Source organism: Artibeus jamaicensis, unplaced genomic scaffold, assembly GCF_021234435.1.
Source record: "Artibeus jamaicensis isolate MK-2021 breed Jamaican fruit bat unplaced genomic scaffold, CSHL_Jam_final contig_797, whole genome shotgun sequence".
Lineage (NCBI taxonomy): Eukaryota > Metazoa > Chordata > Mammalia > Chiroptera > Phyllostomidae > Artibeus > Artibeus jamaicensis.
Window position 1 is genome coordinate 18422769 of NW_026521977.1, and position 22044 is coordinate 18444812.

At 35.0% G+C, this 22044-nt stretch overlaps 1 protein-coding gene across 1 annotated transcript in view; it reads right to left on the reverse strand.

The window, feature by feature from the left end:
• The window catches only part of CCDC73 (coiled-coil domain containing 73), a 310502-nt gene that overhangs the window by 27804 nt on the left and 260654 nt on the right, over nucleotides 1-22044 (reverse strand). Inside the window, exons 9-11 of the mRNA XM_053672983.1 lie at nucleotides 21651-21689; nucleotides 14349-14484; nucleotides 14018-14097 (exon numbers count right to left, since the gene is read on the reverse strand). Coding sequence (XP_053528958.1) covers nucleotides 14018-14097; nucleotides 14349-14484; nucleotides 21651-21689 — 255 coding nt within the window. The remainder of the gene's footprint in view (nucleotides 1-14017; nucleotides 14098-14348; nucleotides 14485-21650; nucleotides 21690-22044) is intronic.

A 22044-nucleotide genomic window follows, 5' to 3' on the forward strand; every position in this document is an offset into this window, starting at 1 on the left:
ATAAACAACTCTTGTAGGATAAAAAGGTGGTCCAGCAGGGTAGTGAAATGATAAGGAATTTTTATTTTCTTCATTGTGCTGATTAGTATCTTTTTTTTCTAAAATATGCACATTCCTTTTCTATCAGCTTTTTAAATGGCACTTAAAGCTATGGAAACGTGTAATTACTTAGAGTTATTAGTTTAAAAAGGAAAGATGAACACACAATACAATATACAGATGACTATTATAGAATTCTACACTTGAAACCTATTAATTTTACAAACCAATGTAGCCCCAATAAATTCAGTAAAATTTTTAAAAATAAAAATGAAAACCAAACCCTTAAAAAGAGAAGATGGCAAGTGAGTCCCAAAGAACTCCGACATTCATGGATTAGAAAAACAGCTAGTAAAGAAGGCCGAGAAGTACAGTCAACTGAGGTAGGAGAAAAACTGAGAAAGTGGGATATCAAGGAAGCTGAGAAAGGAGCAGCAGAAAACGGGGAGTTCTACATGTTACAGCCTCAGCCACCCAAAGGGAAACTCGCCTGATTATCTCTTAACCCCTACTTCAAAATCTAGGAGAAGGGAATCATTGGTCTTAGCTCACATATCCCCTTTAGAAATGAACACCAGATAAAGTAACTGCTAAAGCAGCCACACAGGTCAAGAAGTAGAGCTTTATTCTCAGAAAAGAAGGCAGACAAATTAATGTCTGGTACAAAGGGAACAATCAGCATGAAGTGAGTAATAAAAGAAGTTTGAATGAAGGAGGTAGGCCTTAAAGAATCAGAAGAATATTTGTTCCATTTGTCCTCCATTTGTCCCTCCTGATTCTTTCCACCCTTTCTCCACACTGCCCTGTGCCCTGTGTGGCTCCTGGTTGGGTTCAATCTGTGAGAGGCACCAGTAAATCAATATACTGAAAAGAGAGAGACTGAAGTATTTCCCCAACAGGACTATAAACTAGGAACACCTTTACCAAAGGTCACAGCTTCTGAATTGCACTTCTACAGCCGCGCCTACAGCTCTCTCTAGCTTCCAGCGTCTGCTCCCTCCCCCTGCGCTTCTATCCCCGAGTGCTTTACTGCCACACCACTTTCTGGTTTCTCTTAACTCTGCCCACAACTTTGTAAATAGCTTCTTTGTCGGACTTTTTTCAATGACCCATTCCAGTGTGCTGTTACCTGCTTCAATCCTATTTAATACAAATGAACTGAGGAAAGGCATTTCAAATAGGGACAGGGGATATGTATAAAAACAAAGGCAAAAAGGCAAGGAGAATTAAGAATTATAATGGCAACAAAAATTTGGAGTTAAATAGATTCGAAGATGCTTGTTAGAAAGTAGTAAGAAACAATATGAGAAAATGTAGGATGAGGCCAGGCCACGAAAGCTCTGGAAAGCCAATTAAAGAAGTCTGGGACTAAATCAACACATCACACATCTTAAACTCACACAATGTTATATGTCAATTATACCTCGGTAAAGCTGAAACAGTTTGGGACTTGATTTGATAGGCAAAGAACTGTTCAATCTATCATTCCTTCTACATATATTAAGTATCTAGCATAAGTCAGGTGCACAGAAGCAACACAGTAAACTAGTAACTTAGTCAAGTTAGTCTGGCAAAAAGAGTGAGTAAAAACCAGGAAACGAGCGCTGGCTAACAGGCTATTTTTTTAATCTAGGCCCGAGATGATGAATGTCTCTACTATTGAGAAATGGAGAATGAAAAACATGAGATGTTCTAAGGGAAGATATTATCTAGTAGACAAAGGGAATGAAGGAAAAAGCTGATTCCAGAGTGTCTAGTAAAGCTAGAAGAAATGGGAAAAGGGACCATAAAATGTGAAAGAGAGAAGCATAAAAGTGAAAAGGAAACGGAAGGTCTGCTTCACTAATGAAATAAATAAAAAATGTATTTAAGACAATAAGTAACGAGAGAACAACAATGTTCTGAGAAAAGAAACTCTTAAGAAAGCCAAAAAGCATAAATCATTAAGCTCAAGACATACAGATTGTTACTGTTCTCAAAAAAGGTCCCTCATTCATGTTTTTTCAAATTATAAAAGGTTACCTGTGATCCATTCCTCCAAATGCCATTTCAATGTACCAGAGATGGTTCATTCACTTCATAAGCAGCAGGATGGCTTCCTTTGAAAGGAGAGTTGCACAAATTTGAAAAGAGGGGTTAGGGATGGGGAGAATAAAGAATCAATCCAATATGTGCCCTGTTGACCCAAAAGCCACAATAAGTCATAAAAAAAAGGTGACCTACACGCAGCTGAAAATACAGAACTGGAGACTAAGACAAATCTGAGACTGGAAATACAAGTATGAAGTCATCCACATGAAGTGAATGACTGAATTAACGAGTGTGAGCTAACTGAAAGACAAAAAAATAAGAAAAAAGGAGAACAGAGATCTTAGAATAGAACTTTAAAGAATGGGAGAAAAAAAGATAATCAGAAATCCAGAAGAATTTATTTGTACCAAAAAACCCTTTTATAACATCTACATGAACTATCACATAGATGTTATAAAATTAATACATTCTATATTTAAAAAAATTATCATTGAGTACAAAACACAACATTCTGTAATGAAAAACAAAAAGTGTCAGTATGAGTTACAATGAGATGATCTGAAGAAAACAGTCTGGAGCGAGCTAGTCATTGTAGAAATAGACCACAGTTCAAGCATGAAAAAAGAAAGGCAACTGTTGATGAGTCAAACAGAGTTTCAGACTTATCCTATCTGATAAGGAGTTCAGACACAAATGAGGCTATCTTTTAGCTGTCTCGAAAACCTATACAAATAAATAACCCACCTACAGAAGAGCTGAATCCTTCAGAACTGCCTTAATTTTAACCTCATTATACCTGCAAGCAAGATCCCATAAATTTCTATAGCATGTTAAACTTTCTGAAGTACTTTTCTATGTATTTATTTTATATGTATCACACATATACAAACAGGAAAGGCAATATCTTCATACTCATATTGCAAAAGAGAATACAAAGGGGAAAAAGAGAAAACGAGGGGGAAAAAGAGAAAAGCAACACCAGTGTGGCCTGGGTCATAAACCTCCTTAGGATGACTACAGCTAAAAGGTTTAGTTTTAAAAAAACAGTAAAGTGATGAGTTAAGATAAGGAAAACAAATGAGAAGTACCATGCAAGAATTATGAGCAGGAATGAATCAATGGATTGGATGAAGTTGCAGGAACTGAAAGACAAGGGGTAAAGAAAATAGATTTGGGATAAACAGACTTCCAGCCAAGATGGAGGTGTAGGTGGAAACATTGTGCCTCCTCACACAACCAAATTTCAGGACAACAAAGATTTAGAAACAAAAACACAACCAGAACAGACAGAAAATTGAACTGTATGGAAATCCAACAACAAACCATTCATCCAGACCAGTAAGAGGGGCAGAGTGAAGGAGCCAGCAGGGAGGGGTCAGGGCAGGAAGAAGCAGTGGTTTGCAGACTCAGGAGCGCAGGCAGCCCAGGGAGGAAACAAATAAACCCAACCAAGTGAGGCGAGCAAGGTGGTTGGCTGACCCCAAACACACATTCCTGAGCAGAAAAAAACAGGCAAAAACTAGCAGTGAGATAGACCATGCAACCCAGGGTCCCAGCAATGGGAAATAAAGCCTAAAAGCACCAATTGAAAAAACTTGTGGGGGTGGAGGTGCCAGGAGAGACTCCCAGCCTCACAGGAGAGTTTGTTGGAGGAACTCACAGGGTCCTAGAACATATACAAGTCCACCCACCCAGGAATCAGCACCAGAAGGGCTCAATTTGTTTGTGCCACCCAGGAGCCAGCAGAGGGGACTGAAATGCAAGAAACAGCACAGCAAGTGCCATTATTCCCTCTCTGACCCTGCCCCCACATACAGCATCACAACCCAGCAACTGGGTTGACTGGATTGCCCCACTCTGGTGAACACCAAAGGCTCTGCCCCTCACTATGTAACAGGCATGACCAGACCAAAAAATTATGGCTCAAACACAAGAACAAATCAAAGCCCCAGAGCCAATACTTTCAAGTGACCAAGAGATAGTCAACCTATCAGATGCACAATTCAAAACACTGGTGATCAGGATGCTCACAGAACTGGTTGATTTTGGTCCCAAATTAGATGAAAAAAAATGAAGGCTAAGTGAAATGAAGGAAAAACAGGGAAACAATAGTGATGGAAAGGAAACTAGGACTCAAATCAATGGAGTGGACCAGAAGGAAGAAACAACCAACTAGAAAAGAAAAAAGAAACAAGAATTCAAAAAAATGAGAGGCTTAGGACCCTCCAGGACATCTTTAAATGTTCCAACATCTGAATTATAGGGGTGCCAGAAGGGGAAGAGGAACAGCAACAAGTACAAAACTTGTTTGAACAAATAATAAAGGAGAAATTCCCCAATCTGGCAAAGAAAATAGACTTCCAGGAAATCCGGGAAGCTCAGAGAGTCCCAAAGAAGGTGGACCCAAGAAGGAACACACCAAGGCACATCATAATTACATTACCCAAGATTAAAATGAAGGAGAGAATCCTAGAAGCAGCAAGAGATAAGGGGACAGTCACCTACAAAGGAGTTCCCATCAGACTGTCAGCTGATTTCTCAAGAGACCTTACAGGCAAGAGGGAATTAGAAAAAAGTATTCCAAGTTATTAAACACAAGGACCTACATCCAAGATTACTCTATCCATCAAAGTTGTCATTTAGAATGGAAGGACAGATAAAGTACTTCTCAAATAAGGTCAAGTTAAAGGAGTTCATCATCACCAAGCCCTTATTATATGAAATGATAAAGGGACTTATCTAAGACAAATAAGTAAAAAATATGAACAGTGAAAAGACAGCAAGCTCACAGTTATTAACAACCACACCTAAAACAAAAGCAAACTAAGCAGACAGCTAGAACAGGCGTGAAGCCACAGAAATAGAGATCACATGGAGGGTTAGCAACAGGGGAGTGGGAGGAGGAGGCCAGGAGAAGGTACAGAGATTAAGTAGCATAGACGGTGGAGAGAAAATAGACAGGGGGAGGGCAAGAGTAGTAGGGGGAAATGTAGAAGCTAAAGAACTTATGATACATGGACATGAACCAAAGGGGGGGAACGTGGGGGGAGGGGGTGTGCAGGGGGGAGGGGGACGAAGGGGGGAATAGAACAACTGTAATGGCATAATCAATAAAACATATTAAAAAATAGATTTGGGAGTGTAATGTTATATAAGATAGGGAAAAAAAATTCTCTGGTTGGAGAAAGAGGAGGGCTGAGTGATGGAGCCCAAAGGAAGCGGTGTTTAATGATGGGTTTTAAAGTAGGGATCTGCTGGTGTACAGATCTGCAGAGTCAAGGCACACAAAGAGCTGTTAGTTCAGCAATATAAACAGTTAACGATTTTTCCTTTTAATAAATATATGCTTTCAAATGGGGGATGGAGGAGAGAAGAAACTTATGTAACTAAACCACTCATGCTGCTACTATTATCGTTAGAATGATTAAGATCACAGGTTCTAGAGCCAAATTTGTCTGGGTTTTAATCTCGCCTCTATTTTCCTTTTGTGTAACCTCGGGTAGTTTACTTAACTTCATTTTGCCTGAAGTTCCTGATTTGTAAAATTAATGTATCATTTTCTTTTATTTATTGATGAGAGAGAGAAACATCACTCTGTTGTACTACTCATTTATGCATTCACTGGTTGTTTCTTGTCTGGAGAGCGAACCCACAACCTTGGCATATTGGGTAAACACTCCGACCAACTGAGCTACCTGGCCAGGACCAGTATATAATTTTTTCAAAAACAAAATGCCTGTCATGTAACATTCCATGCAACAAGATTTATTGAGCATCTACCATATGCCAGGCATTGTTACCTAATATTACTACTTGTTATTTTCTCTACTTGTAAAATGTCTGAATTCTTAATAATGGTGTAAACATCTTTTATTTAATTAAAGAATTAAGATTGATTCTTTCACAGCTGATAGCAATAAGAGTTTTCCTAGGGACAGTGAGCTCCTCAAGGTAACGTACCATGTTTCATACTTATACCATAGCACTGCAATACACTCAGGGATGTAGAGGAACTAAAAATTATGATGAACACAAGAGCGACAAATATAATATGAAAAAACATGTATCTTATCTTTACCTAGCATAACAGTTGATAAAACCAAAGATATATTATTCAGCCTAAAGCAAATGGCAATAAAAATATTTGATAAGAGCAGTCACTGACAGCCAACCGACTAGTGTGAATGACACAAATATTCGTAGTTCATTTGCAGAATTACATAGTATAGTGCTGAGGGTTTCATCACTGACTGAACCAGCTGCCTTCACTTTGTTCAAAGTAATAACCACCGCCCTGTGGACCATCTTGTTACAGATGGGTGTTTCTGGTTTAAACGTGAACAGACCAATGCAGTTTTCTTACTGATAATAGAGAAATAAAGTTTAGTAGGCGGTGAATCACTAGCATTATGTTAACTTTAAAATAAAAGCACACTTTTTGTTGTAATAAACTGTTGTAATTAAGAGCCCTAAATTTGCGAGCTTAAAATAGGTTAATTCTGCATTGGAAGTGCAGTTCCAAGAGTATGTTAGAAAACAATTACAGAAACAAAGTAGCATAATAGAGCATTACTCTAGTTCATAAGCCACGTGGTCTTTGACTTAATACGCTTATGTAACAAAAAAATTTATGGGACAGGAACTAGTATAAAGGACACACGAACAACAACTAAGGGGGGTAGAAATGGAGGGAGGTGGGGGGCATGGGGGGTGGCCTGGGATGGGGGTAAAAGACAGAATACTGTAGTTGAAAAATAAATAAAAAAGAAAAAAAAACTAAAAAAAATTATGGGTCTTACTATTTTTACCCTGAATAAAAATTCAAAAATATAGGATGATAGTTAAATGGACTATGAATAGAAAAGAATATAAAAATAAATCTAGTGATTTCAGCAATTAGCTTAACTTCTGAAAATTTTAAGTTTTAATTCAAGGGGAAAATACCTGTTAAAGGATCTCAAAGCTTTGATCTTAACCCAATTTTGAGGATGTTTAACTAATATTTATATCATTATTCATTATTTAGTCAAACATCCTCTGAGTAATCAAAAGAAATTTTTTATGTTCAAGTGATTCTATTTTTTATTTTTTAAAAGATTTTATGGCCCTGCTGGTGTAGCTCAGTGGATTGAGCGTGGGCCCGCGAACCAAAGGATAGCGGTTCAATTCCCAGTCAGGGCACATGCCTGGGTTGCACGCCAGTTCCCAGCAGGGGATACACAAGAGGCAACCATACATTGATATTTCTCTCCTCTCTCCTTCCCTTCCCCTCTAAAGATAAATACATAAAATCTTTAAAAGAAAAAGTAGTATGTTAATTTTTAAAAAAAAGATTTTATGTATTTATTTTTAGAGAGGAGAAGGGAAGAAGACACATCGATCAGTTTGCCTCTCACAGGCCCCCAACTGGGGACCCAGCCACAACCCAGGCATGCGCCCTGACCAGGAATCAAACCTGAAACCTTTCAAATCTCAGGCTGGCACTCCATCCACTGAGCCTCACCAGCCAAGGCTGATTCTATTTTTTAAATAAGACACCAATATTTTGTTTAATATCACATATACCTTTCCTCACTCAACGGTGTTTCTACACACTAATTATCCAGCTGCTCTTTGTGCACTAAAATGAAAACTTTTAAGAGAAAACTTGCACCAATTTTTTCCTTGAAAATTTTACATTGGGTTTTCCTAAAGATACATCAGTATGAAATAAATAAACATTTAAACAACTTGGACAGTAAATTATTACATTGTTTGTTTTATACTAGTGATCTTTTCTAGGTCCAGTCCTAAGACACAATGTCCTGTTGATAAAATACAATTAAGCTGAGGTATATGGCTAAAACTTATGTTCATATACAGTGGCTCACAATTCTCTGAATTAATAAGGGAGGATAGGTTTTCTGAAAGTTTTTTCTTCTGTCAAGGTTACAAAATATAACAAACTGCTATGTCTTACTACATTTTTCAACTACTAAAAACATGGAGGTGTTGTGATCAACCAAGTTTTATAGGAGATTCTCTAAAATGCATAAATTCCTGTTATAATAATTGTTATGAAACAATAGAGAAGTGGGAAGGGCAGGGAAGGGTGAAAACTTACTATATGACCGACAAAAGTAAAAACTAATAATTTCTTATGTCTTTCTTTTTCTCTTACATATTAATTACTTAATCTTAAGAGCATAATAAATTAAAATCAGAGACCTCCACGAAATGATTCTCTGCTGAAAATATGCTTGTGGTTTTACAGTCCTAATAGCTTTTAAGTATCCTGACTTTTAGTATTGTCTGTTTTCTAACCATTTTATTCAGAGCTGTTAGTGCAGCAAATAAACAGCACATGCTTTGATCTTATTAAATTACAACTTATAGTTCCTAGAGTCATAAATATTGTGCCCTTTTCTCCTTTACCCCTCCTTTTCTGGTATGGGGTAGTCTGTTAAATATCACTATCTCCTTGAGGGCTCTGACGTTTACTCAGACAAATAGCAGAGTTTATGAATGCTGCTCACAGATAGTATCGGGAATTCTTCATGCTGGCCATAATGGTGAACCCAGCATTCAGAACTGTAATACCTCATTTAATGTAACAACTAAGTTTGGTCTGCTTAAATCTGCTCCATGAAAAAAACAGAATTCCACCTTATCACAAACCAATGACTTAACTGCTCTGGACAAAATCATAAAACAGTATAAAAGAAAAATAAAAATTATCTCTGGGGCAATTAATGATTAAAAGGTTTAAATTACTGCTATAACCAATGTTACTAAACTTAATTGGCTTCTGAAAAAGAATCAAAACAGAAAAGAATGTTTTCTAAAGTTAAAAATCAAAACTACATTTGTAAATACAAAATGTAACATAAAAATAAAATAAATTTAAGAAATAGAAAAACTGTAAAAAAATTAAAGTTTTATGTTTTATTAAAATTTTTTCCTATGCTTTACAGCATCACATCTTTGATTACTTGGGCAAACCATATCTTCTTAATATTAAAAGAGCTTTACTTCCAAAAAATAAATAAGTAAAAATACAAAATATAAAGTTATTTATACCAAGCACAGGAGCTTCAGTCCCCATGGAGTTTGGGTGGGTCACCCTCCCAGTAAACAGATGTGTTCAACAACCTGACAGCTCTCCAGAACCCATACTATTGAGATTTTATGAAGTCTTGCTCACACAGGCATGATAAATTATTAACTTGATTTCTAGCCCCTCTCCCCTCTGGAGAAATGGGTAGTGCAGAGGAGCAGGACTGAAAGTTTCAAGCTTCTGATCATGGATCAGTCTTTCTATTGATTAGCCCTATCCAGGAGCCCACCCAGAGTCACCTCATTAGAATAAAAGGGGCTCCTAATGCTCTTATCACTTAGAACATTACAAGGCTTTTAAGAGCTCTGTGCCAGGAATTGGGGACAGAGGCCAATACATATATTTTCTATTACCTCATACTTTTCTTTTTTTTTTTAAATTTTTTATTTTTTTATTGATTATGCTGTTACAGTTGGACCCAAGAAGGAATACCTCATACTTTTCTATATACCAACAAAGGACAAGTCAAATTTGAAACTAAAAACACATTACCATTTACATTAGCAACACACAAAATGAAATACTTATATACTAATGTAGTAAAATACTTATAAGATTAATATGAGAAAAACTACAAAACCCTGATGAAAGATATCAAAAACCAAAATATTTATGGATAGTAAAACCCAGTATTTTCAAGAGGTCAGTTCTTCCCACCTTAATCTTTCCATTCAATACCATCCCCATCCAAATCCCAGCAAATCAGTGTGGGCACCAGTAAACTGATTCTGAAGTTGATATGGAGGCAAACCCAGAATAGTTGATTCAACAGTACAGGAGGGCGAACACTACCCAACTTCGAGAGGATTATAAAGCTCTAGTAATGAAGACATCATGGTACTGGTGAAAGAAAAGACAATTAGATTAACGGAACGGAAATGAAAGCATAGAAATGAACCCACATAAATACAGTCAACTGATCCTTGACAAAGGAGCAAAGATAATACAATGGAGCCAAGATAATCTTTTAACAAATAGTGATGGAACTACTGGATATTCACATGCAAAAACAAATGAATCTAGATAATCTTACACCCTTCACTAAAATGAATTCAAATGGCTCATCTAAATGTAATAATATAACTATAAAACTCCTAGAAGATAACACAGGAGAGAATCTAGATGACTTCATATATGACAATAACTTTTTAAGTACAATGCAAAAGGCATAATACAACAAAATAAATAATTGATAAGACAGACTTCATTAAATTAAAAACTTCTGATCTGCAAAGACAATGTCGAGAGAAGAAGAAAACCAACCAGGGCAGAATAAAATATTTATAAAAGACACATCTGATAAAGAACGATTACCCGAATTATAAATAGAACTCTTAAAACTCAACAATAAGAAAATGAAAAACCCAATTAAAAGTGGATAAAAGATCTGAAGAGACACCTCACTAAAGAAACACAGATGTCAGGTAAGCATATGAAAAGATACTCAACATTATATGTCACGAAGGAAGTATAAATTGATCAAAACAACAAAGAGAGCCTCCTATCACCTATTAAAATGGGCAAAATCCAAAATACTGACAACGCCAACTGCTGGCAAAGATGTGGAGCAAAAGGAACTTTCATTCATTGCTGGTGGGAATGCAAAACATACAGCGACTTTGAAAGACAGTTTGGTAGATCTACAAAAACTAAACATACTCTTAATATAATTTCCAAGCAATCACACTCCTTGGTATTTATACAAAGGAGTCAAAAACTTATGTCCACACAAAAACTGCACACAGATATTTATTGCAGTATTGATAATTGCCAAAATTTTCAAGCAACCAAGAAGCCCTTTAGTAGGTAAATGGATGAACAAACTATGGTAAAAAAAATGGAATATTATTGAATAATAAAAAGGAGCTATCAAGCCATGAAAAAAAAACATAGAGGAGCCTTAAATGCATATTACCAAGTGAAAAAAAAGACAATCTGAAAGGGCTACATTCTGTATGACTCCAACTATGGAACATTCTGGAAAAGACAAAACTATGGAAACAATAGAGAGATCAGTGTTGTCATGGGTTAGTGGGGAGGAAGGGATGAAAAAGCAGAGCACAGATGACCTTCTATAATGCCCTGTACTATAATGATAGATACAGGGCATTAAACATTGTCCAATCCCAGAGATTATAGCACCAAGAGTCAACCCTGATGTAAACTATGGAATTGGATGACAATGATCTGTAGTGCAGGTTCATCGGCTGTAACCAATGCATCATTCTGATATGGGAATGTTGACAATGGGAGAGACTACATGTGTGGGGACAGGGAGTATATGGGAATTCTCTACACTTCCCATTCAATTTTGCTGTGAAACTAAAACTGCTCTAAAAAGTAAAGTTTATTAATTTAAATAAGTAAGTAAAAATAGTGAAATCTGATGTATGCATAAAGCTGTAAATGCTTGAGGTGAGTTTATCCCCCCCTTTAAAAACAGAATCATTTAGAATCGAGATGAAAACACTGACCCAAAATTTAAATTTTCCTCAAATTAATGATGTAACAGAACATCATTCATATTCATTTATCTTTTGACTCCCAAGAATATATTTTATAAATGGCTACTTGAGGTTTGCAGTGTAATCTTTGAATAGAAAAGAAATTTCTCTTGCCCTAGCCAGGTGGGAAAAGAAGCATCGTCTCATTGGTTGGAGCATCATCTTATACACCAAAATACTGCAGGTTCGATCCCCAGCTGGGATGCATACAGAAGGCAACTGAGCAATGTTTCTCTCTCACATCAGTGTTTCTCCTTCCCTCTGTAAGATCAGTAAACATATTCTTGGGTAAGAATTTAAAAAAATAAAAATAAATTTCTCTGTACTGAATCAATTAGCCTAATAGGAAACTAAATCCACATCTTTGACCTTACTAATGTTATACTCTAATCAAGCGTATACTCAGAATCCCAATAGGGAACAGGTAGTAGACATAAATTAGGGTAATTTGCCAATGGTTTATTTCCAAAGGTGTGGATATAATATAAAGAAACCGTAAGAAATGAGGCAAGTTTGAGGGACTAGCAGCAATGGAGCTGTCACCACTCCTGGACCCAAAAGGACAAGAGGAGTTTACTGAAACCCAGAAAAAGAGCATCACTTGGAGTAGGCCAACCCGAGAAGTAGTGATGTATTAAGGGGTAGGGCCACTCTGAATTCATGTCACAGGGAAAGAACAGGGAGTATAAATATACAGGGTAGGGCAAAAGTAGGCTTACAAGTGTGAGAACATGAAAGAGTTTACTCTTATATTATTTATTAATTATTATATTATTTTCCATACAAACAACTGTAAACCTGCTTTTGCCCTACTCTGTATTTATTCATGCTCCCTCCTCCCATCTCTTGCCCTGGCTCAACTCAACAAAAAGCCAGAAGAGGTGAGACACTGATGCAGTCTATATAGGTAAGCCTTACAAGGAAAGAAGGATGGGTAAGTCTGGATCTGGAGAGAGAAATAGATGATATTTTGTGCACCAATAAATTTTAAAACTACAAAGTAGTTGTAGTTTTTAAATAAACATTGGATAATAAGTGCTGAGTATGAAAACATTTATTGAGGGTCAGTAAGAACAGGTACTTGATTCTAAGGGACAGGAAGGTGGTTCAAAGTGGTATTTCAGATGGAGCAGTGAAGGGAGGAGGGAACAGGAAACAGGAAGCCATTCTCTGTAGAGAGAACAAGGTCTTGCCTGCTTCTTTCTCTCATATCACTCTCCCCTTGCATCAGCAGGGATACTTTTAGTTGCAAATATAGGAAAATTACACTGACCATATCCAAACTGGCTTAAATAAAACAGTATTTATTGGCTCCCATAAATGAAAAGTCTAAGAGGTAAGAAAGGATAAGGTCGGTCAATCCGAGGACTCAAAAACATCATCCAAGAACAAGGTTCTTTATACAACACCAATCTGGCATCCACACTGTCAGGTCCTTTTTGGCTTCTTATGGTTGGTTGTAGGATGACTGACAGCCACAGTGGGCTTACATTCTTTCTGGTTTATAACCACTACCTAAGGCCATTTGTCCACTCCTGAACCAATGGCTGTGGACAGAGGAAGGAAGTATGTTTATGGCCTTCTGCCAATTTAGGGCTCATCTCTGAACTGGAGGCATCAAAATAATAATCTGGATGAGTTTAGGAAGGAGAAAAGGGGTATTGATGTTCAGTTAGCAATCAATAAATGTCCAATGCATTCCTTCACTAGTGATGCTCCAACCGTATCATACTTTTTCTAGTTCCTCATGTATTATACTAAAAACTCTTTCCTGCTTCAAGGCTTTTGCATGTGCTATTTCCCTTGCCTAAAACATTATTTTCTTCCCTCCTCCACCCCTTTACCTCCACTGAAATAATGTCATCTATTGTAATGTCATTACATCCTTTACTTTTTCTCCATATAACTTACAACAGTTTTAAATTATTTAACCTATTTGATTGTTTTATGTCTAATTCCTCCATTGGACTATCAACTTCAAAGAAGCAGGGCCATGTTTTATTTTCTCCATACCTGTATCCTCAGTGCCACATAATATTTGGCAAATAGAGTCACTCAAATATTTGAATGAATGTAGTAAGATTGACATATAATAATGAATTCCTATAGGCTACTGATGTCACCAGAAAAAGGCATGCCACTGGCGACAAGTCAAACAATATTTCAAATAGGTTAGAACACATTCATTTATCACCTTTATTGGAATCAAAACAAAATTTTATGAATCTGTATTTAAAACATTTTATTTATAACAAAAATCTACCCAACCTTTTCTAATAATGTTTCATAAAGTGAATTATTTTAGACTGTAATTTTATTCAATAGTATAATGCTGTATCAATCATACCTTTTTCAAACTGCATATTTCAGATTCTTGTTTTCTATTTGAAGCTGAAAGTCTTTTGTTTAACTGTATTGCTTCCTGTACTGCAAACATGAAAGACATTGAGGAAAATATTATATTCAACTTACATTTTAAGGAAAGTATCACTAACACAGACAAGGAAAACAGCCTCAAAGCAATGTACATAATTGTCACCAAATTTAAATCAAATTCACTAAGCTGCCATTTACTATTACTAGTCTCAGTTAACTTCAATTTATTCATTATAAATATTAAGTTCATTTAAACATTTCCTATTAAATATATCAGGAAGTTGAAATAAGACGGCACCTACCATTTTGTTCTAACTTTTCGTGATTCTCTTTTACCATTCCAAACTGGCCTGTTACTGTGGCGTAGTGCTTCTCAATTTCATTCAGTTGCTTCTGATGATCTTCTTTAGCCAAAAGATGTAACTGGACTTTTTGTTCCTATTTTAAAGAGTTGTTGTAAATGTTATAGTTGCAAATACAAGAAAACTATACTGGGCCTATCCAAACTGGCTTAAATAAAAGTGAGGATTGGCTCACATAACACCCATACATATACATATATGCACACATACGTATTAAATGTATAAAAAGCTATTATTTTTAATAACTTGTTATTAACATAAATTATGTCATTTAAAAGTACTGAGTATACCACAGGGAGGAAATGTTGAGGTATTTCTAAATTTATGTAAAATTAAAGCACATTTTTCCTATAACAGAATAGTCACATGATTGTATTTCCTTTTAGTTTCTTTTTCAAAAATCAACTTTTATTTATTGAAAAGTTAATTAATCCAGTCTAACATAAGCAATGTGGGGAGAATATTAAAGCAATACTTTTGGTAATTTAGGAAAAAATTTTTTTGCTCTAAATTTGCTGGCCTAATAATGATTTCATTATCAAAATTGAGGTAATTTTTCTAAGATTAACTTTAATGAATATGGCACCTTATCAATGTATTAAAAATGGAATGATGAGGACAATATCTGTAAGTCACAGAGAGGTAATATAGTACAGTAAAAAGTCTATTTAAGCTGAGGAAGACAACTGGTAAAAATTGGATTCCACATATAATATGGGCCCTCACCGCTTTCAGCTAGAGGAGCTTGTTTTTCAGCATACTTAGAAATATGACTTAAAGTTTAAGGAGAAATATTATTTTAATAGAATCATTGACATTTTTAAAGGTCTTGATCTTGACTTGGCATTAGCAGAATCATTGATTGGTTTCACAACTTTCATTCATTTTTGCCACACACTTCAGCTTCTATGATGAGCAGTGATAAAGAACAGTGTAAGACCCATCAACCTGCACTCAGTAATTGTTTTCGGAATGAATTCTGTTGTCCTGTAGAGTTCCAACAGTAGAAATTTGTTAGATTTGCCTGGCTATCGGTCTCCTTTACCACAACTTCAAGTATTTACTTGAAAAATTTTTTCCTTATTATGATCTAGTAAGACTAAAATTCAGGAGTCCTATTCTTCCCTAGTCAAGTGAAAGGCATATTACTCAAAATAAACCAATTGATTTCTTCCATTTGAGAATTTAAATCTTGAGCAAAAAGAACGTTAACACTAAAGAAGTTCAGTGATGATTGATCCTATCCAGACTGATGTGAGACCTCTGTCCTGGGTTCCTTCATCCTGCTTCACAAACTCTGGAATTACCTTGGTCCCTGTTCATTCTCAAACCCATTCTTCACCCTCTGATTTATTATGAGGACCTCTACTAAATCTCCATTTGCATAAGTTAACCAGTGCTCCTTCATATAGCTAAAAACCCAAGTGCAGGCACTATAGAATGGTCAGAAGATAGTGTACCTATGTTTAAGTTCTACCTCTGTAGTTTAGTTGCTGTGTGACCTTAGGAAAATCGTATATCTTGTCTTTAAACAAAGACTCTGATAGTATCTCCCTTACAGGATTGTTGTGAGGATAAAAATGAACACAAAGCACTAAGAACAGAGACTGTCACATAATAAATACACAAAATGTTTTGTCATTATTATTCCTTAACTGATAAAAGTACCTTTATAGTTTTCATTTTTATTTTAAATAAGAATAGCCCTCTCTAATATTAATATAGGTTTAAGCTTTATCTGACTATATTATCTTGGAAAATCTTGTAATTTTAACTTTTTCAAAGATACTTTTAGGCGATAATATCATTGGTAATGATTATGATAGATCAGTTGAAAGTTTCTCACACATATCTATGGCTCTTCAAATTCGCTACCTAATCATTTGAATTAATGGTGTAGCAGTTATAAAGCAAACAAGATGATGTGTACTTACCACCTGAGCTTACATGGCCTACCTGAGTAGTTACTGTTGTAAGTAAACAATGAACAATAATGAACCAAATTTCATTCCTCTAAAATACCATTTAATTCTCTAATCCAGAGACTTATATTCACTTTTTCATCAGATGTATAGAAATCTCATACAATTTCACTAGAAACTGGTCTAAAGGCATTTTTTCAATTCAAGGAATTTTTCAAATTTTCAATTCAAAGCAATTTTTATATAGCCTCTATGAGAATACTGTCCTCTACATATTAACACAGGCTTCCTTAACTTAAAGTTTCAGTTTAAAAGTTGTGGATCAAATAGGCTGCCAAACCTGCAAACGTTAACAATCCTGGTACCTAAAAATGCAGCAAAGATCAAGTTATTTCATAGGAATTCTCTACATACATAGAGTTCTATCACATTAAAGTAATTTGTGATATACTCTAGTCCAACATCCTTTGCTTGAGGCCAAAGTTAAATTCAATTTAAATGCTATTTCATTTGTTTGCATGACATAATTCTGATTTTCAAACATATTACTCTATGGCCACAATAAAAACTATAAAGACTTTCAAATCACATAAGCACCTACAGCTTATGTGCCTTATTAGCCAGACAGGCTTACACAGGATTGTTCATACATGTATTTTGTTGGGTGCCTGACAGGGAGATAAAGAAAGAGGTCAGTTGTCAAGTTGGCCACTAACTGCATGACTGTCAGCAAATAGTCTGAACTGTGTGGAAAACAGCAACAAAACGTATATTAGTAACACCTGTCTGAGAAACCCAACAACATTTAAAAAAATATAAATAAATTTCCCTGACTGGTGTTATTCAGTGGGTTAAGCACAGGCTGCAAACCAAAGGGTCTACAGTTTGATTCCCAGTCAGGGCACATGCCTCAGTTGTGGGCCAGGTCCCCAGTAGGGGGAGCTCGAGAGGCAACCACACACTGATATTTCTCTCCCTCTCTCCTTCACTTCCCCTCTATCTAAAAATGAATAAATAAAATATTTTTTTTAAAAAAAGGCACCCTGGCTGGTGAGGCTCAGTGGATTGAGTGCAGGCCTGCAAAGCAAAGCGCTGCTGGTTCAATTCCCAGGCAGGGCACATGCCTGGGTTGTGGGCCAGGTCTCCAGTGGGGGTAGCAGGAGGCAACCACACATTGATGTTTCTCTTCCTCTCTTTCTCCTTCCCTTCCCCTATCTCTAAATATAAATAAATATAATCTTTTTTAAAAGGCTACCAGTACATAGTCTCAATAATGACTAGCATATACTTGAAGTTAGAAAAAAGAAAAAAAATGAATCAAGTTAAAAAAAATAAATTAGTGTTATTAAAACTTTAATATCAAAATAGTACAACAGAATAACTAAGGATTACTTTATTGAGATGATTAAGAAATAGCTAAGTTCATATGGTTTTCATTTTCTTTGCCTCTGTGAATTTGTTAATGTTATTTATTCTCTTACACAATTTTACTACTATATGCAAAAAAATCTAACCACAGGAAAATAATATATCTTCTCTTTGGAAAGTTCACTGCTTACCAAACACATTGTACCTCATTTCAAACAAACTTAAACTATGAAAATCAAAATTAGAGAAAGAAAAGACAGCATGTACATAATTAGCAAGTAGCTGTATGTATGTGTATAGATTACTTAAAAGCCTCCAGCTATTTGAATAGGAATCACTTAAAAATAATATTTACATGCATTTTTAGAACTACATTAGTATAGCTGTTCATTTCCCCCTTTCCTCATTTCCTTATGGAGATCAATTTGAAAACCTTTTGAAATCAAATTAATTTCCCTTAAAAGAAATAATACATTATAAGTAAACTATAAAGAAAAAGATAAAACAAAAATAAACTTTATATATTCTTCAGTTCTAATTTTGTAACTTACCTTCATTTTCTTCAATTAAATCCAAAATAAAGCAATGGGCTTATACAATAGACTTTTTAAAAACTTATAGCATCTTTAAGAATATTTTACCTTTTCAGTCACAAATATAAATATACATACTTAAAAGATCTGAAGTTACACATACTCTGTACATGTGCACAGATATACATAATGTGTAATCACGAAGATTCTTTCCAGACAAGTCTTCAGTCTAAATATATTCTACTCTGAAAAAAATGTTGTAATTCAAAATCACATGCAAATTTTCAATACTGAAACTCTGGGTTAATTTAATAAAGAAAACTAAATTTTACATCAAAGTAAAAAGTATTTGCACAGCAAAGGAAACCATCAACAAAAGAAAAGACAATGCACAGAATGGGAGAACGTATTTGCCAATACATTTGACAAGGGGTTAATATCCAAAATTTATGAAGAACTTACAAAACACCACCAAAAACAACCATACAATTTTATTTAAAAATGAGCAAAGGCCCTGAAAAGTCACTTCTCCTAAGAGGACAATACAGATGGCCAATAGGCATATGAAAATATGCCCAATGTCACTAATCATTAGAGAAATGCAAATTAAGACAATGAGCTATCACCACACACCTATCAGAAGAGAATTACTATCAACAATAAATCAATAAACAAGTGTTGACAAGCATGTGGAGAAAAGGGAACCCTTGTGCCCTACTGGTGGGAATGCAGACTAGTGCAGCCACTGTGGAAAGCAGTATGGAATTACCTCAAAAAGTTAAGAATGAAACTGTCTTATGAACCAGCAATTCCACTTCTCAGAATTTATCCAAAGAAACCTGAAACACTAATTTGAAAGAATATGTACACACCTATGTTCATTGCAGCATTATTTACAATAGCCAAGATCTGGAAGCAGCCCAAGTGTCCATCAACAGATAAGTGGATTTAAAAAGCTATGGTACATTTATACAATGGAGTATTACCCACCGTAAAAAGGAAGGAAATCTTGCCCTTTGTGACAGCATGGATGAACATGGACAGCATTAGGATAAGTGACATAAGCCATCAGTGAAAGACAAGTACCATTTTATTTCACTCATATGTGGAATCTAATGAACAAAATAAACTAATAAGCAAAATAGAAACAGACTCATAGACAGCTGGCTGACAGCTGCTGGTGGAAGGGTAAAGGAGGGTGAAAGGGTGAAATGAAAAAAAAAGAGACAGAAAACTCATGGACATAGACAACAGTGTGGTGACTGCCAGGGGAATAGAGGGAGGCAAAAAAGGGTATAGGAGGGATAAATGGTGATGGACACAGACTGACTTGGTGTGGCGAATGCACAACAGTGTACAGATGATGTGCTGTAGAACTGTACACCTGAAACCTGTTATGATTTTGTTAACTAGTGTCACCCCATAAATTCAATAAAAAGGAATAAAAAAAGAAAAAGAAATCTTTAAGTCTTCTCTTTAGAAGGGATATACAAATAAAATATAATCAGATACTTGGATGTTTCTACTTCATTCATTAAGCTGCATTAGCTTTTCAGTTACACAACACAGTCATCTAACACAGTAATCACAGGAACACACTGAAAAGATTTTCATCAATGACCAAATCACAAAGACAGTTACTTCGATGTTCTCTGGTAAGCTTTTATCATATTTTGTTGCATTCTTTTTATTGGTAATAACCAATATGATCATCTTTTCAAGAAAAGGTTTGGATACTTTACAGATAGAGGAACCTCTTGATTCATAATTGTGTTAATTTAGAGACATATTACCACCTCTACACAAAAACAAGTTTATTGAATTCACAAAAGACAGAAACCAGTAGTGAAGGGCTCACCAACAGATCATTAACTTCTTCAAAAGTTTCTTAAAACTATTTTTTAAATTATTTCTTTCAGCACTTTTAACCTTATTAATTGCTCCCCATGGTCCTGCCTTGACAGTGACCAGCTTGCTTCCTGACTTGCTCATAGAACCAAATAATATAAAGAATAATGTACTGATTCGAACAAAATAAGATTAACTGAATATTGCCTAGCACTTTACATAGAAAAAAAGATCTGAATGATATAAAAATAAGGTAAAAAGAGTGTAAGAATCTTCAGAAAAAAAGGTTATTTTTAACTTTAAGATCAATTATTGAAAAACATACAGTATTATGCCAGAGTGGGCATAATAAATGCACATCTTAATATATAAGACGTTGAACTGCCAGAAAAACATATTGTAAGTATAAGTCAAATATATTTTAGTAGGTTCTTAAGAGGCTGTAATTCATACTAACAAAATGCTCACAAGTGACGAAAAACTACCACAAGTATACTGCATGTTTCCATGGGTTTATTTAGAATTATAAATACCTGATGAAATTTTAAAGTGGAATAAATAAAACACATTTTATGTTGCTTTTGATCTTTAACTTGTAGCCTTATCTCCCAGGTCAGAGGGCACATTATTCAATTTCACTATATTTTGTGTAAAACCACTGTAGCGTTGAAGATGACTTTCAGTACAAATGTCATGGTACTTAAAGCTAAACTGGAATCTAGTTTTTCAGCTTTTTAATTAAAATCATAGCTTAAAACAGTCTGACAATATTATCTTTATTCTTTCCAGCTGAACAGTGACAGAATTTTCACTCTTTTATTTAATCAAGCTTAACAATCTTTCTATGGCTCTTTTGGTGTATTTTCTAACACACCAAAATAATTTCAAAAAAATATTTACTTTGTTTTTGTATTAAATGTCTGAAGGATAATCTCTAATTTCTTACTCCTCATGTATATAATATATAATATATAAGACTTATTTAAAAACTAATTTTACTTGCCTTATAGTATGCTCCAAAAAAGGATGATTAAAATAGGGTAAACCCAGCCAAAAAACCCTCTGAAGGTTTAAGTGGATATGGGAGAATTTTGCTTACTCAAAAATACAAAAATAAATAGTTCTAAATCAAATAGGGCTAAAAAGAGAATATCAAAGTAAATATTGCATAATGTTAGTCTGTAAAAATGCAAATATTAACTTTTAAGACACTATAGAAAAGGAATATACAAATAAACACTTGTTGAATGATAATGGGTAGGTACCATCCCCCACATGCTGTATTGAAATGCTACTTCATATTATTTTTAATTTTTCAGGCTATAATTAATAACTCTACATTTGCATAAATAGCTACAAAAGTATCATTAAGAGGTTTTGCTGTTCTTATTTTTTGCTGTTTTATTTTAATATAAGACCTCTACCAATAATATGGAAACTATATTAAATGTATTTGATAATATGTAAACATTATGTAATCTAGAAATAAATTTGTAAAATAAATTAATTTAAGCTATATTTGAAACTGTAATTTAGTCTGGGAGTAGGTATATATTTTGTAATTTCCTTACCATTTCACTCACTTTCTTCTGTAAAGAATATTTAGAAACCTTGAAGAAAAAAAACAGAAAATCTCATTAAGACTCTTTATTTAGTTACAAACTCCTCCTGATAATAAAACTGTATGGTATAAAATGTGGCATTTATCTTCCATGCACTATTTACTTCTAGTAACTTTTTTTCTTTTTTGTTTTTAAAGACATTATTTATTTACTTTTAGAGAGAGAGGGAAGGGAAGGAGAGGGAGAGAAACATCAACGTGCAGCTGCCTCTCATGTGCCCCCTACTGGGGACCTACCCCGCAACCTACACATGTGCCCTGACTAGGAATCGAACCAGACACCCTTTGGTTGAGAGGCCCGCGCTCAATCCACTGAGCTACACCAGCCAGGGCTCTAGTAACTT